At 39.2% G+C, this 18,045-nt stretch overlaps 1 protein-coding gene across 1 annotated transcript in view; it reads right to left on the minus strand.

Moving 5' to 3' along the window:
• cntln (centlein, centrosomal protein) overlaps positions 1 to 18,045 on the minus strand; it is a 429,542-nt gene that overhangs the window by 398,185 nt on the left and 13,312 nt on the right. The window contains 3 exon segments of the mRNA XM_061880275.1: positions 2,706 to 2,885; positions 7,146 to 7,280; positions 10,955 to 11,039. Coding sequence (XP_061736259.1) covers positions 2,706 to 2,885; positions 7,146 to 7,280; positions 10,955 to 11,039 — 400 coding nt within the window.

Genomic DNA, 18,045 nt, shown 5'->3' on the forward strand with positions numbered 1-18,045 from the left:
AACAATTTTTCTACAGCTTGGTTATTATACAGGTTACGGAACACACATTAAGTATTTTTGGGTGTTTTTGGATGCATTTTCAAAGTGATTTAGAGGCAGAATGATTTGTTCCCAGTAGTTGCATTTCTAGTCACCTAAAACAAGCCGATTACCGTATTTTTCGGAGTATAAGTCGCACTGGAGTATAAGTCGCATTTTTTGGGGGAAATTTATTTGATAAAACCCAACAGCAAGAATAGACATTTGAAAGGCAATTTAAAATAAACAATAGTGAACAACAGGCTGAATAAGTGTACGTTATATGAGGCATAAATAACCAACAGAGAAGGTGCCTGCTATGTTAACCTAACATATTATGGTAAGAGTCATTCAAATAACTATAACATATAGAACATGCTACTAGTTTACCAAACAATCTGTCACTCCTATTTGCTAAATCCCATAAAATCTTATACGTCTAGTCTCTTACGTGAATGAGCTAAATAATATTTGATATTTTACGGTACTGTGTTAATAATTTCACACATAAGTCGCTCCTGGGTATAAGTCGCACCCCTAGCCTAACTATGAAAAAAACTGCGACTTGTAGTCCGAAAAATACGGTATTCTAAATTAATATGCAAACAAAACCCCAAAAACTTCTTGTCTCCCATAAGGATTGTGAACAATGAAAATTCAAAAAAAGTGCAGTTCCCCTTTAAGGCTGCACTGCATGATAAATCTTCTCTTTGGCAGCTTAGTCGCAGATGAGCATGCTAATTTACGCTCTTTGGTCCGACACTTATTTCGATTTTAAGTTTAATTTTTAATTGTATTTATTTATTTATTTTAATTTTGTAATGGTACTTTATTTATTATTAATAGTTTGTTTTTATTTAAATAGTTGTGTCATCCTATTTCAGTCAATTATTAGTAATATCTTTTCAGTTACGAGTGTTGTAATTATACAATGCACTTATTTAATTAAAATTTTCACATTTTAACTTGTTTTGTTGATACGGTACATTGATGTTTGTTGACAACGCCTAGCATGGCTGTACAAGCCAATTGTGAGTGACAGTCCCTGTTGCACTTAGTGCAAACATGTGTAGAGACTTTATCCCACTCTTGCTGTGCGATGGTATTTGCAGTTTTTTTCCTCCTGTCTTTCTTCTCCTCTGCGAGCTGGCCTCTCCTCAAATCAGCCTCTGCAATACCCCATCGAACCGCTTGACGCCAGACATTTCCGTTCTCCGCCTGTTTCTTCCCAGCTGTTTAGTGTGAACGATGAGAATTCGAAAAAAGTGCAGATCCCCTTTAAATGTCAGACAGATAATTATTGAGATTGCATGAGGGGAAAAAACAACCCTATGAGCCACTTGAAACACCAGCAATGCTACGACAGTGTTTACGACGCCTAAGACGACACCAATGCTGCCCCAAAGCCAGCCTCAAAGAAAGGCGTACAAAAACTACAGTAAAATTTAAGTACCGTATTTTTCGGACTATAAGTCACAGTTTTTTTCATAGTTTGGCCTGGAGTGCGACATATACTCCGGAGCGACTTATGTGTGAAATGATTAACACATTACCATAAAATATCAAATAATAATTTTTATCTCATTAGCGGAAGAGACGAAGAAAATGTCAGCAATCGTCACACACACGTCAACTAATAAGAATTCGGCAGGGGAGGGTCATGGCAGAAGTGCATTGTGGGTCATGGAATGCTAACTGCTATATGCTACCGCCGTTATTAAAATGGATCATTTCATCGTTGGCGGTAACTTATAAAAACTGAGAAGGGCTGAACAAAAATGGCACCGAAAAGGAAATCATGTACTGCAGATTAAAAGCTGGACGTAGTGAAATATGCAGCAGAAAACTACAAAAAGGAAGTGGCGCATACCTCTGGCAGAGTTGTTTAGAAGCGACATCGAGGAAGAAGATTTCATCGAATTTATGGATTAGGAGTGACAGATTGTTTGGTAAACGATTAGCATGTTTTATATGTTATAGTTATTTGAATGACTCTTACCATAATATGTTAGGTTAACATACCAGGCACCTTCTCAGTTGGTTATTTATGCGTCATATAACGTACACTTATTCAGCCTGTTGTTCACTATTCTTTATTTATTTTAAATGACCTTTCAAATGTCTATTCTTGGTGTTGGATTTTATCAAATAAATTTCCCCCAAAAATGTGACTTGTACTCCAGTGCGACGAATATATGTTTTTTTTTTCCTTCTTTATTATGCATTTTCGGCCGGTGCGACGTATACTCCGTAACGACTTATAATCCGAAAAATACGGTATTAAAAAAGTTAGACTGTATAATAGGTTATTGGTATCTGTTTTGAGCAGCAGGAATTTATCGGCTTGAAAAAAAAAAACGTGCATCCCTAGTTGATACATCAAAAATGGATATCAAGGGTGCCTAACACACTCATTAAAAAGCGTAAGTTATTTCCGGAGGTAACGTCAAACAATATGCTGAAACGTACGTCAGTGTTGTTCACAACTTTACACAATAGCAGTTTCTTTGTGTTGGGAGACATGACAGACAGCTGCCTTCACACTTTGTTTTGCTGCAGCGATGTGTTTTATTTATGTTTGCGAGGAAAAGAAGTGAGGGGGTCACATATGTCAAGGTGTGCGGAAAAAAGGGAGGCGCCATGGAGGACCAGGACCATCATCCGCTGTGTGTTTGTGTTATTCAAACCTTGACTCTGGCCTGGGCAGCCTCCCTCTGGTCACGGTGGTCACTGGCCTGCCTCTCTCTCTCTGCCAGGTCAGCTTGCAGGGCGACACAGCGGGACGTTAATCCCTCTTTCTCCTCCTCCAGAGCCCGGACCACTTGCTGCGCCGCCTCCTCTCTCCTCCTACACTGCGTCTTCAATTCCTGGATAAGGAGAGGTGTGCGTGTCGGGAGAAGACAGAGAGAAAGGGGTCATGTGGGCCAAAAAAACAACAATGAGGGAAAAGTTCAGGTGCATTTGTCTTTTCTTGTCTTTATATGATTATGACAAGTACGGATTGGTACCAAATTCTGTCGGTACTACAAGGTATCAGTTTACAAAACCAAACTGTGCCATATATCGATACCTTTATTGCGTGTGATGTCAGATTCGGCTGACAAACAAGCACTCAGAGGGGACTCAGCCTAGATCAGTGTTTTTCAAACACTGTGATATTGTCTGGTGTGCCGTGGGAAATTATGAAACTTCACCTAATCGGTCCAAAAGATATTTATTGCAAATGAATAAATAAAATCTGCAAATAATGGTCCGTTGCTTAGTGTCTGTGCTGTGTAAAACTCGGCAGGGCAACCATGTAACACTCCATGTCTGTAGGTGGCAGCAGGTAGTTAATTGCTTTGTAAAAGTTGAAATGTGTCGGGTAAGACGAGGATGGTTTGTTGTGATACCAAAATGCAGACCGCAGTGTGCAGGTAATAAGGTGTGTAACTCTTAAACCAAAAATGAACAAAAGAGAAAGGGAAAGGAAAAGGCAATGGCTGTGCAAAACCAAAGTAAAACTGAACTAGCTACAAAGTAAACAGAAACAGAATGCTGCACGACAGCAAAAACATACAGCGTCCACAATGTCATGTACATGACATGACAAAGACGGATAGCAACAACTTAAATAGCCCGGCTTATTAACACAAAGCAGGTGCAGGGAATAGCGCTCAAAGGAAGACATGAAAATGCTACAGGAAAACACCAACAAAATAGGAAGGGCCACAAAAATAACAGCGCAAGTCAATAACTGAAGCACAGGAAAACACCAACAAACTCAAAATAAGGCACGACGCCCAGGTGGAGTATCATTTTTTTTTAATGTTTTCTACTGGTGGTGTGCCTCTGTATTCTTAAATGAAAAAAAAAACGTGCCTTGCCTCAAAAAAGGTTGGAAAACACTGGTCCAGATAATGTTGTAATTTTACATGCCAACAAATTAATGCCTGATTAAAAAAAAAAGTACAGTAGCTCAATGCTGATTTACTTTGGATTTGCCTTTGACATGCGATTAGCATTAGTGAGTTTACAGGAGGATTTCGACATTTCCAACGGGTGTGTAATAAGTACAATACTTACTGTATTAACACTTTTAAGGGCGCAACAAAAGACTAGATTCTCCTTATTGGCAAAGACTACTTCCAGACAAGGCAACACCCTTATCTATACAGTACTGCCATCCAACGTCCTGAAATTGCAATTACATGTAAAGTCTACTGTATAATACCTGCAAATGAGATTCAGAAGTGTAAGAAAACAAGTTATAGAAAATGGACAGCACTGTTATCAGCTCACTATTAAGGCTGGGCGATATATCGAGTTTGTAAGCTGTATCGATATATTTTTAAACAAGATATGAATTAAGAAAATATCGTAATATCGATATAATTTATTTCACTTTAAAATGACCAAACACCGGTTATTTGTTGAGTTCCATGATTCTCGCCCTGCTTTTTCACTCCCTCTCAACACTCAATGCGCGTCTAAAAACATCCGTGATTGGTTGGTTGTTTACTATGATGAATCACGATTGGTTGAGATGGGGGCAAAACATTAGGGACAGGCCAATCAGAGGCAAGATAGGGCGGGTCATGGAACCAGGGAGGGAAATCACAACAGACATCCCAAATGACGACGAGAGAGTCGTAGAAGAGAAGAGGGAATATTCAAGCGGGCGATTTATATATTAAAAAACTAGTGGAAAATGGCAGGGGGATTCTCTTCTTTAGATTGTGCTTTTAGCGATGTAGACGACGTCCAGGAAAGCTACAACGCGTCTACTTGGCCACATTTGGACAAATGTATGCGTCTGGATAAGACATTCATTTGAGTTGTTTACCATGTAAGCCCAAATCAAAACGACTCTCGAGATATGCTGTCAAAAATGTACGCCCAAGTGAGGAAGATCATAGCCGCACAATTCAGTCAAGTCACTTACTTGGGCAAGACCAGAACCGTATGTGTGTGAAAACCCATTAACATCGTCGACAGGGAATTAAAAAGTGCCTGCCTGCAAATTTATTTTTTATCTGAGTTTGATACATTTTGGATTATTTGCACAGCTATGTTATTAATTTTAGGTAGAAATAATATTTTTTTATTTTATTTATGTTATGTAATTCTGTGCTACTTAAACAGTTTATTTTCTGTGCTGTCAATACCCACCTTGACTTAATAAAAGTGCCACCGACTGTTTACAGTACAGTTGTCATTCACTTCAATTTCAGTGAATCTCGCACAAAAACTAATATTTGTATATGTACACTTTCACCAAAAAATATATTGAGATATATATCAAATACAGAGTTTAAGTAAAAATATATCGAGATTTACTTTTTCCTCCATATCACCCAGCCCCACACACTATAATAATTAGAGATGTCTGATAATGGCTTTTTTGCTGATATCCGATATTCCGATATTGTCCAACTCTTAATTACCGATTCAGATATCAACCGATACCGATATATACAGTCGTGGAATTAACACTTTATTATGCCTAATTTTGTTGTGATGCCACGCTGGATGCATTAAACAATGTAACAAGGTTTTTCAACATAATTCAACTCAAAAATTGGAAAAAAATGCCAACATGGCACTGCCATATTTATTATTGAAGTCACAAAGTGCATTTTTTTTAACATGCCTCAAAACAGCAGCTTGGAATGTGGGACATGCTCTCCCTGAGAGAGCATGAGGAGGTTGAGGTGGGCGGAGTAGGCGGGGTGTATATTGTAGCGTCTCGGAAGTGTTAGTGCTCCAAAGGGTTCTGGGTAATTGTTCTGTTGTGTTTATGTTTTGTTATGATGCGGATGTTCTCCCGAAATGTGTTTGTCACTCTTGTTTGGTTTGGGTTCACAGTGTGGCACATATTTGTAACAGTGTTAAAGTTGTTTTTACGGCCACCCTCAGTGTGACCTGTATGACTGTTGACCAAGTATGCTTGTGTGTGAAAAGCCGTAGATATCATGTGATTGAGCCGGCAAGCAAAGGCAGCGCCTTTAAGGCACGCCCTCAATATTGTTGTCTGGGTGGAAATCGGGAGAATGGTTGCCCCGGGAGATTTTCGGGAGGGGCAATGAAATTCAGGAGTCCCCGGGGAGGGTTGGCAAGTATGACTGGGAGACGCAACTGCTCTGTACTTTTCCCTACGTCCGTGTCCCACTCCGTACAGCAGCGTTTTAAAAAGTCATACATTTTACTTTTTGAAACCGATCATTTCCGATATTACATTTTAAAGCATTAATCGGCCGATATTATTGGACATCTCTAATAAAAATGTTGCAAAAACACATTTGATTTTATTTAAAAAATTTGATATTTACTAACTCGTAAACACACACAAAAATACCCACAATGGGTAACATTTAGTACCAATATAGACTCCAAGTTACCAAGAATTGGTACTGTGACGACTCAAATGGGAAAGGTACATATCCCTAAGTAATTTATATGTCCTGAAACCCGTAGAAACCCTGTAGTATTGTGTATTGTATTGTGCTGGATCAACACTTATGAGATTTCTGTGTGATAAAGGAGATGTGTCCCCCTCTAGTTCAAATAGAAATATAACACCCAATATTGTCAAATTCTGCATGTCTTTGATATTTTTGTTCCCTGCTTTAGTATGGTGGAGGCTTGTGTGAAACAAGGTCACCCGTGCTGAAGGTCCAGGCTCGAGCTTGCTTAGTGGGCGGAGTCTCGCTGCCTTAGCTGGACTCACGCAGGTATAGGCGCGAGAGTGTCAGCTCGAATGGCAACGCTCCTAATGAGAACACTGCTCGCCGCAAGCCACCTTTTGATGCCGTCCCCGACCATTTCTTGTCGTGAGACTGTGAGCGGACTGCTCCTTTATCAATTAATCATATCCCGGTCCCTGTCCGACCATAATTACGGGGGGATGCCACACCATAATACACTGTCACTACTCCAAACCCCACTGATCCAGTCATTAAGTATTTATCTGCTAGTTAACAACCTGCTTTTCTTCCTCTCGCTCTCTGTCCAGCTGTTAAGTATTATCTGCTGTCAGCGACGAGACAAAAATAAAGAGAAAAACACAAAGACGCTAGCCTGTTTTTAGCAACGCCTGAAGCTACATGTCACTTTCAGAGTCACAAGAGAAGATTTCTGAGACCGACCTCAAGTTCCGTGCTTTTGCCGAGCAGCTGTTGACGCGCAGCTTCCAGCTCGCTCTTCATTAAAGAACCCTCTTTGTCCGTGACTGTCCGACTCTGGAGCAGCTTGTTGATCTTTTGCTGCTGCCCTGACACTTGCTGTGAAGACACAACCAAGACAAGCGAAGACACAAGTCAAAGCATGTATTTCTACCTTGGAGGGGGGAAGAAATGGGGGCTTTGTCAAGGCATTTGTCAGCAGGCAAATCAATAACGCTAGAATCAAGGATCTTATTAGCAATAAAATATATTAGAACAGGGTTTGGATTTTCCAGGTTACCTAGTCATCCTTTGCCACTTCATTCTTTGAATTTTGCGTTTTCACTATCGCGGCTTCTCACCACTTTCTGTTTGACTACAGACAAATATTGAGTCAAAAATATGGATACTTTATGGCTATATAAATAAACTTAAATTAAAAAATCTAAAAGATACTGTATTGTATCCATTTATTGTATCCATTTATTGTATGCATGTGTGTGTGTGTGTGTGTGTGTGTGTGTGCGTGTGTGCGTGTGTTTGTAAGAGAATCCATATTACAGCACAGTGTTTCTTAGTTTTGCCTTTAATGTGTTACAGTACGGTTGTGTTGTCCCGATACCAATATTTTTGTACCGGTACCAAAATGTAGTTCGATACTTTTCGATACTTTAATACTTTTCTAAATAAAAAGGACCACAAAAAATTGCATTATTGGCTTTATTTTAACAAAACATCTTAGGGTACATTAAACATATGTTTCTTATTGCAAGTGTGTTGTTGAATAAAATATTGAACATACCTGATAATTTGTTGGCTCTAATTTAGCTCCTGACATATGCAGTTATATATTGTGTCATTTTACGCTTCGCGTTCATATTTCGAGGTTTGTTGCATTTTTGTTGCGTTTCGCTTGATTGTAAAATATATGTCGATGGAGAGGGGGTGTGACGTTCATATGTTGCCAATATTCAATGTTTTGTCCTTCATACTTAACCTACTCAGTGGCCTGCTGGGTAGAGTGTCTGCGCTGAGATCGGTAGGTGAGTTCAAATCCCGGCTGAGTCATACCAAAGACAATAAAAATGGGACCCATTATCTCCCTGCTTGGCACTCAGAATTAAGGGTTGGAATTGGGGGTTAAATCACCATAAGTGATTCTCGGGCGCGGCACCGCAGCTGCCCACTGCCCCCCTCACCTCCCAGAAGGTGATCAAGGGTGGTGGGTCAAATGCAGAGAATAATTTCGCCACACCTCATGTGTGTGACAATCATTGGTACTTTAACTTTAATATTGTAAATCCCACATTCTTTATTTTCAAATACATTCTGGGTGTCTCATTCAGTAAAAAAATGTTTTAATTCCATTCCGATTTTAAGGCGGTCGGTCATAACGTTTTTAGCATTCAGACATTATTGTGAGGTTTTGTATTAGTGTTTCTAAAAAAAAAAATCAAGATATAGCGGCCCCCAGACACATTTCTTGCTCTAAATTAGGCCCCTAGAGTCCAAATAATTGCTGAGGCCTGACGTAGAAGTTAGTAGTTAGCGCTAGCCGCTAAGTGTTATGCGCCTCTTCATTTTTAAAATGCTTTACATCTGTGGCTAACATTTACTTTTAATATATCCACATGTCTGAGTAAAGTTCAGAGTGTTTTAATCAAATAACAATATTCTAACAGTTTTATAACAAATGCCAGCTAGTGTAGCTGTGTAAACCTCACTTTCTGAGACGTTAAGACTGAGTTGCGCTGGACTACAAGTAGGCAGGTTTTTTGGCTGATTTTACAGCTCTCTGATCGCTCAATCTGCGGACCAATCCCCAGGCAGTGTGAAGTGGGCTGACCCTGACAGGTTACACATAATCACCGTACACTGCACATCTCGTAATTGATATTCTGATGCTGCTGTTATTTGCCACTGTAGTCTTTTAAAATTCTGACTTGTGTGTGAAATGTGTTTTCTTTTATTCTTTGAATTAATTTCAACTCTTGTTTACATATTACTTGCCTAAAATGCAACAGTTTGATTCATTATCATTTCACTGGGGTGAAAACTGTTGTTCCATTTTTTCTATTTAAAGTTAAACAAACTTGAGGTCGAGAAGAGGGTTGCTGCCAAATAGCAACCTGGATCAGATCAGGATTAAACTTGGCTAGACATTACAATTTATTGACAGTATGTATATTTTGTTTACACTTTTAAATAGCTCACATTTAATTTAGATATGACACATATGAGACATTTTGAACATTTTCATGATCCAGGTTGAAATATGATAACCCGAGGAAAGCATCGACTTTGAATGACACTGAAGCCCAATTGTCGATTTTTGAAGCAGGTGATCCTCCTGGCTCTCTCTATGCACAATCTGAGATTTAAAAGGGGACTTATTATGCTCAACCTGTGCGGGTGTGCACACGATTGACTATATTAACACTGGGTGCTCTGCAATGCGGTTAATTGCAACGATGAGGTAAATGGGGCTGATCCATGCAGGTAGTGGATTGAGGCCAGGGGTTGGCAACCCAAAACGTCGAAAGAGCTGTATTGGACCAAAAATACAACAAAACAAATCTGTCTGGAGCTGGGAAAAATGAAAAACCATATATAAGTGTTATAATGAAGGCAACACATGACGCAAGTGTCCATGTTATCTATAATAAATATCAAAATTACTTTGTTGACAGAAATGTTGGAATCTGGTATTTATTCTACACATTTTTACAACATTAGAAACAATTAGTAAATCAAAGGCTATCCAGAAAGTGAGATAACTCCTGGAAATGACTGGCTTTTAATGGCCAAACGTATAGATCTGTGTTTCCAAGTTAAAGGAAACGGCAGGCTGTCTTCTTTTATTAGATTTATTACAATCTTTGGCAAGCTAGGTAATGTTTGGAACAACATGGCACACAAACAACTATCTGAAATGCAGCCAACGTTACATACAGATAATGTGTCATGGGGACATGTACAATTGAAGAAGATACAAGTAAAATATATTAAATGAGCTCAAATATACCTACAAATGAGGCATAATGATGCAATATGTACATTCAGCTAGCCTAAATAGCATGTTAGCATTGATTATGAATTCATTACCATGAATTGATTAAACAAGTTGAAAAACTTATTCGGGTGTTACCATTTAGTGGTCAATTGTACGGAATATGTACTGAACTGTGCAATCTACTAATAAAAGTTTCAATCAATCAATCAATCAATTAGCTTGCTGTCATGCACTGACCAAATATGCCTGATTAACACTCCAACAAGTCAATAACATCAACAAAGCTCACCTTTGTGCATTCACGCAAAGCATGAAACTTTTAGTGGACAAAATGAGACAAAGAAGGAGTGGGAGATTGTACATGTAAAACTGTTGCGTCACAGTCCACACTATGGTAAGTTCAAGAACTGTTGAAATTAGTAGGACAAAGCAATGTTCACCAAATACTCTCATCAGTGAAGCATACACACAAACATATTAAACAGTGGGCTTTCTAACAATTGGGAAGGTTTGTGTCATTGTGTCATAAAATATAAAAAATATAATTCACTTCATTTTGGTGCTCAAACAAAAAACATACCAAAAAAATATATATATTTTTCCCGTCTTTTTACATTTTCAATCCCTTTTTAAGAACGCTTCTGGGACCTTCTAGGGCGGCCTAAAGAGCCCCGATTTAGGCAAACCTGTAATGTTTTAGTGATAAATTTTAAGGTGCTGTTCCTGTCAAAACACACTGTGTTACAGACTGATTGAAATTAAAAACCGTACAGTACTGTACCTCCTTCAGATCCTGTATCTCGTAGTCCTTGATTTGGAGGATCTCCAGCACTTTCCTGTCCTTCATCTCCGCTTTGTACTTCTCACTGGAGGACAATATGAGGAATTCAAATGCATCAGACGGACAGTCATGCATGACTATAAGGGATAGAGCAGTTCACAACATTCATAGTTTGTATTTTATCAAGGTTTATGGTTTGTTGTATATTGTTGTTCTTTCCAACATTACCATTTTATAAATTCCATCAATTATGTAATTTATTCAATGACAGTTGTTTGACCACCTCATCATCCTTTCGACATCCGAGCAAAACCTACAATATTTTATGAACGACATAACGTCCCAATTTGGGAGATTCGTAACTTCTGTCAAGATGTTGGAGGACGAGGGCAATATCGAGGAGTTTTCCAGGGAATCTGGAGGAGTTGGAAGGTATGCCAAAGAGCTCCCATTCAAGGGACCCATATTGTACAATTCTACGGACGCATCCTCTGTAGGAACGGAACTAGGTGGAAACAACCTTTTTACCTGTTATTGACTGTGAAGATGTGTTGTACATGACTGCTACTGCTGGTTGTCTCCCCAAGCTCGATGTGTGTACCGTACCACGGGGCACTGAGATTCATTTACAACTGCACTCCCCTTACTCACCATCGTGTGTTACACTCAATGGTTAACTGGATGTCTCTATGTGCTCGATTCCTCAATCATTGGTATGTTTTTATCTACAAAACCATTCTCGGTATCACTCCATCTTATCTATCTTGTCTTTTAACAAAGAAACAAGGAAGTCACAATCTTCGTTCAATGAATGTTCTGCAATTTGTCGTACCCAAAGTAAGAAATGAACTGAGCAAGAAAGCATTTAGGTTTTCAGCACCGTAGGCTTGGAATAACCTACAATTGAATCGTCAACTTCAAACCCTTGTTACATTAAATGAGTTTAAAGCTTCTGTGAAAAGATTGCAGTCTATCTTGTCTGTATGCACGTGTCATATGAGTAAGCTTTAATGTTTAAATTTGATGTTTACGGTTTTATGTGTTGTTTTCCAGGTCTCCCTTGGTAAAAAGAGCTTTGATCTCAATGGGATTTACCTAGTTAAATAAAGGCTAATTTAAAAAAATAATAATAATAATAAAAAAGGTTTGTTAAAAAAAAAAGGTCAGTTCGCCATGTCTCTAACACAAATGCCTTCACAACTCAAGTTCTCTTTCTTTTCACGTTGCGTACTGCTCATGCTCGCTCCAAACTGAGTCGTAAAAAAAGAATGTGCAATAAGAAAAATATGATCAGTGTGCTCCAAACGGTGTCATGTCTACCGAATGGTTTGGATTATTTTCATAAATGGTTTTATCTTTAGACTGTATGTATTGGTTTGTGTACGCTAAATAAAACCTGAAAAAATTGGCATAGAAATTAACCTCTACTGAATAGCGTGGGTTTTTATTGTTGTGACAGTCTAGAAAGTACAACATTGTCGCGTTGTTAAAACCCCCAAAATTGACTTACAATTTCTCACACAGATCTACAAAAAATCCTTGTTTGGCTGAGTCACCACAAAATTTTGTACACACTTTTAGGCAGGGATGTAAGCATCCTTTGAGAAAAACAAAGGCAGGGATGTAAGCATTCTTTGAGAAAAACAGAGGAAAATTGAGAAAAAAGAGAAACATTTATATCAACACTCAAAACCCCAACAGAAAATTTGGGAAATCAAGACTACACTTCCTGCAATTGGGTGACTTTCTACATTATATTTTACCTTTAGATTTATTTTTCATCTACCAACTTTCTTTTGGCTTTCTATTTGACACTTACCTGTCTCATGTAATGTATCACATATACTTTAGTAGATCATTTACGAACATTATCATCATTAACAAATGTAATGTAAAATACATACCATGCATGCAAAGAACTTAAGTTTTCTTTTAACAACTCTCAATAAACGTTTGAGAACTGAGGAAACTAATTGTTGTAGCTTTGAAAGTGGAATTCTTTACCATTCTTGCTTGATGTACAGCTTAAGCTGTTCAACAGTCCGGGGTCTTGTTGTCGTATTTTACGCTTCAAAATGCGCCACACATTTTCAAAGGGAGACATGTCTGGACTGCAGGCGGGCCAGGAAAGTACCCGCACTCTTTTACTACGAAAACACGCTGTTGTAACACGTGGCTTGGCATTGTTTTGCTAAAATAAGCAGGGTTGTCCATGATAACGTTGCTTGGATGACAACATATGTTGCTCGAAAACCTACATGGACCTTTCAGCATTAATGGTGCCTTCACAGATGTGTAAGTTACCCATGCCTTGGGCACTAATACACCCCCATACCATCACAGATGCTGACTTTTGAACTTTGCGCCTATAACAATCCGGATGGTTATTTTCCTCTTTGTTCCGAAGGACACCACGTCCACAGTTTCCAAATATAATTTGAAATGTGGACTCGTCAGACCACAGAACACCTTCCCACTTTTTATTAGTCCATCTTAGAAGAGCTCGGGCTCAGAGAAGCTGGCGGCGTTCCTGGATGTTGTTGATAAATGGCTTTCACTTTGCATAGTACAGTTTTAACTTGCACTTACAGATGTAGCGACCAACTGTAGTTACTGACAGTGGTTTTATGAAGTGTTCCTGAGCCCATGTGGTGATATCCTTTACACACTGATGTCAGTTTTTGATGCACTACCGCCTGAGGGATCAAAGGTTCGTAATATCATCGCTTACGTGCAGCGATTTCTCCAGATTCTCTGAACCGTTTGATGATTTTACGGACCGTAGATGGTAAAATCCCTAAATTCCTTGCAATAGCTCCTTGAGAAATGTGGTTCTAAAACTGTTCGACAATTCGCTTACAAATTGGTGACCCTCGCCCCATCCTTGTTTGTGAATTACTTAGCATTTCATAGAAGCTGCTTTTATACCCAATCATTGCACCCACCTGTTCCCAATTAGCCTGCACACTTGTGGGATGTTCCAAATAAGTGTTTGATGAGCATTCCTCAACTTTATCAGTATTTATTGCCACATTTCCCAACTTTTTTGTCACGTGTTGCTGGCATCAAGTTCTAAAGTTAATAATTATTTGTAAAAATCAGTCTTAACATCAAATATGTTGTCTTTGTAGCATATTCAACTGAATATGGGTTGAAAATAAGTTGCAAATCATTGTATTCTGTTTATATTTACATCTAACAATCTTCCAACTCATATGGAAACGGGGTTTGTACATACAGATAGTGTGTCATGAGATACATATTGAATTATGAGGATTAGAGGAAACTAAATGAGCTCAAATATAGCTACAAATGAGGCATAATGATGCAATATGTACAGCTCGCATAAATAGCATGTTAGCATCGATTAGCTTGCAGTCATGCAGTGACTAAATATAGCTGATTAGCACTCCACACAAGTCAATAACGGTAACAAAACTCACCTTTGTGCATTCATGCACAATGTTAAAAGTTTGGGGGACAAAATGAGATGGAAAAAGAAGTGGCATAAAACACGTCTTAGAAAGTCGGAGAAAGTTATAAATGTAAACAAACTATGGTGAGTTCAAGGACCGCCAAAATTAGTAGGACAAAACGGCCCTCGCCAAATACTCGAATCAGTGAGGCATGTTTAATAAAAAACAGTGTGCTTAATAACAATTAGGAAGGTTTGTTTCATGTTTGTCCTCCGACAGAAACTATATTAAAAAATATATATATTTTTCCCCTTATCTTTTTCCATTTTTCATACATTTTTTAACAAGCTCCAGAGAGCCACTAGGGTGGCGCTATAGAGCCGCGGGTTGCCGACCCCCGATATAGACAGTTGCAATAAGCTAATTTGCCATGTTGTACAGTGTAATACCCGATACGAGCCTTCTTTTCTGCTGTAAATGGTAAAATCCATCAACATTAATGTCCCAGCTGTCCTTTATATAGTAAACATAGATAAAAAGAGAAAAATCACACAACGCAAAGCGAACTTTCTTTTAGCTCCCGGCATATCTATTCACTGTGTGAACTTTTAGGGAGACAAAAACAGAGCAGCAATTGGGGACCTGTTTGTTGCAGCAACTGGAGACCACCAGGGCCCCCCCGCCCCCTCCTCGCTTGCGCACATTGCTCACACCCGCTACACCTTCCATCTTCAAGGCCTTCTTTCCCAATCCCTTTGCCTCTTCTGATCAGCCCTCTCCCCTGACAGACACTGAAATAAGTATCAGGGGTCCCTGGAGGAGATGGAACGCTCGCTGCCCTAGCTACATCTCCTCGTGCGTTGGGGGGGGCTGTGCTCATCACTTCACCGGCAATCACTCCGCAAGGAGGAGAGAGGAGGTGGGTGTTGAGGAGAGTTCTCCCAATGGGCACACCTGCGCTTGACTGGAGTCGACACAATTACCATGTCAATATCCTCCTGCGCATCAGGTGATACAGTACACATGTGATCGTGGGATGGATCCTCAACGTGGCAGTCTCCGCGGACCAGCACACTTTGATGGGTTTCCTGTGGGACTGTAAACTAACTGCAGAGGTTGTGGGGAAGGAAGGAATGGGAGGCAATCGCACCGAGGAGCACTCACACTATCTTTCGCATGTATTTTTTTTTTTATATTTGTAGTCTTCAAACCAATGGCTTTGTAATCCAGACTAAACCACTTGGTTGGTTTTGAACCACTTTTCCACTGCCCAGTATGGTTACGAGATGTAGACAGTATAGAATATAAATCACCGTATTTTCTGCACTATAAGGCGCACCGGATTATAAGGCACACCTTCAATGAATGGCCTATTTTAAAACGTTGGTCATATATAAGGCGCACCACATTATAAGGCGCATAGAATAGACGCTATAGTAGAGGCTGGGGTTACGTTATGCATCCTTTAGATGGAGCTGTGCTAAAGGGAATGTCAAAACAACAGTCAGATAGGTCAGTCAAACTTTATTAATAGATTACAAACCAGCATTCTGACAACTCCGTTCACTCCCAACATGAATAAACAGCTGTTTTATTATTTTCCCCGATTCAATAAACACGTAAAAATCAGTCACAATATAGTAACACTCGAACTAGTGCAAAGCAAAAATATATCAATAACTCAATGTTGCTCAAACGATAATGTCACACAACACAACACACAAAATAAACATGTAAAGCTGACTTTATTGAGTCATTCCTCATCCACAAATCCCTCAAATTCTTCTTCTTCAGTGTCCGAATTAAACAGTTGGGCGAATACGACATCCAATACGACGTCTTGTCAAAGTCGTCATTAAACGAGTCTGTGTCGCTGCTATTGATGTTAAATTATCTCGCTGCTGCTCTATTCCCGTCTTCTACTGTGTGACTGATCGCCTTGAGTTTAAACTCTGCATCAAAATGAGGTCGGTGGCTGCTTACCGTAGTTGCGAGACCCGTTGTGGCTCAATATTGGTCCATATATAAGGCGCACTGACAGCTTTTGAGAAAATTTTAGGTTTTTAGGTGCGCCTTATAGTGCGGAAAATACGATATATCAATTTGGTTGACGATAGAGATAATAATACTAATGTTATGATAAAGTTGACACTAGGGCTGGGCAAAATGGCCTTTTATCAATATCTCGATATTCTTAAGCCATGTCACGATACACAATATATATCTCCATATTTTGCCTTAGCCTTGAATGAACACTTGATGCATATAATCACACCAGGAAGATGATTCTATGTGTCTACATTAAAACATTATTCTTCATACTGCAATAGTATATGCTCCTTTTAAACTTTCATGCAGAGAGGGAAAACACAACTAAGTCAATTTACCCAAACTGCGTTTATTAAACAGTTATTAAGCAGTGGCACAAACATTCATTTAATTTAAAAACAAAAAATGCCAGACTGTCAGAGACATTTTGAAACAAGCTCTGAGTGCACTTTTGTGCATGATGTCACTAAGATGACATATCAAAACAACACTAAATTAAAGTGCACTTTTTTTACAGAACGCAACTACAATAGTATACGTAAATATTAAATGTTCTTATAAATGTACCTGTAGCTACATTACATATATACTTACAGCATGTACATAAAACATTAATGGAGGTGTTCTGATGTTTTTAAGGGCTTTATAGGCAGAATAGATCGGCCATCATAGGCTCCATAGTAAGCAGACTTTTGATCGCATTTAGTTACTATTGATAATGCAATAAAAAAATACAATTGTCGTCATGTCTTTCATAATAATTGTGAACAATTGGCAACATTCCCTAAAAATGTGCAGTTTTCTTTTAAGGGCTGATTAAAACAAAGTTATTAAAATATCTCCTGTGTGAAACAAAATTCTTGCAATATGCATTCTCTTGCGTCTGGATTCTGGAGTGCCCAATGGCAGTTAATGCCATTCTATCCAATGAGCACAACTTTAGGTAACTGAAACACATAAAGGGGTGTAACGGTACGTGTATTTGTATTGAACCGTTTCGGTACAGGGGTTTTGGTTTGGCACGCGGGCGTATCGAACGAGTTTGTAAGAATAAGTCTCCACAAGCTGCTCTGCTTTCTGCCTCTGTCTGAGCAGCAAACATTGTCCCGCCCACACAACCATCTGATTGGTTACATACAAAGCCAATCAGCAGTGCGTATTCAGAGCGATGTAACAGCCAATCAGCAGGGCATATTCAGTGAGATGTAGTCAATGCTTCAGCATCGAGCGGATATCCACTTCCCAGTCACATCTATTACAAACATCAGTATGTGCCCGTTGACCTTCTAGAAACTTAAACTGCAGCTCGGCTCACTCGCAGTTCTGGCTTGAGGTGAGGGCTAATTAGCTTTTAGCGTAACGTTAACTCATTTTGCGGTGTGTGTGTGTGTGTGTGTGTGTGTGTGTGCGCGTAGGTGCGTGTGTGTGTGCGAATGTGTGTGTGTGTGTGTGTGTGTGTGCGCGTGTGTGTGTGTGTGGGTGTGTTAGGGGCAGCAAAGCCCTGTCTGTTATTTCATTGAACTCCATTGTGTTGCTATATTACTATTTTTTCAGCTATAGTTACATGAATCATTAGTAATGTAGCAGCCTAGTTGTGAATGGCAGGGTCCCTTCTATCACATGTTG

This window comes from Nerophis ophidion, linkage group LG20 (assembly GCF_033978795.1).
Source record: "Nerophis ophidion isolate RoL-2023_Sa linkage group LG20, RoL_Noph_v1.0, whole genome shotgun sequence".
Lineage (NCBI taxonomy): Eukaryota > Metazoa > Chordata > Actinopteri > Syngnathiformes > Syngnathidae > Nerophis > Nerophis ophidion.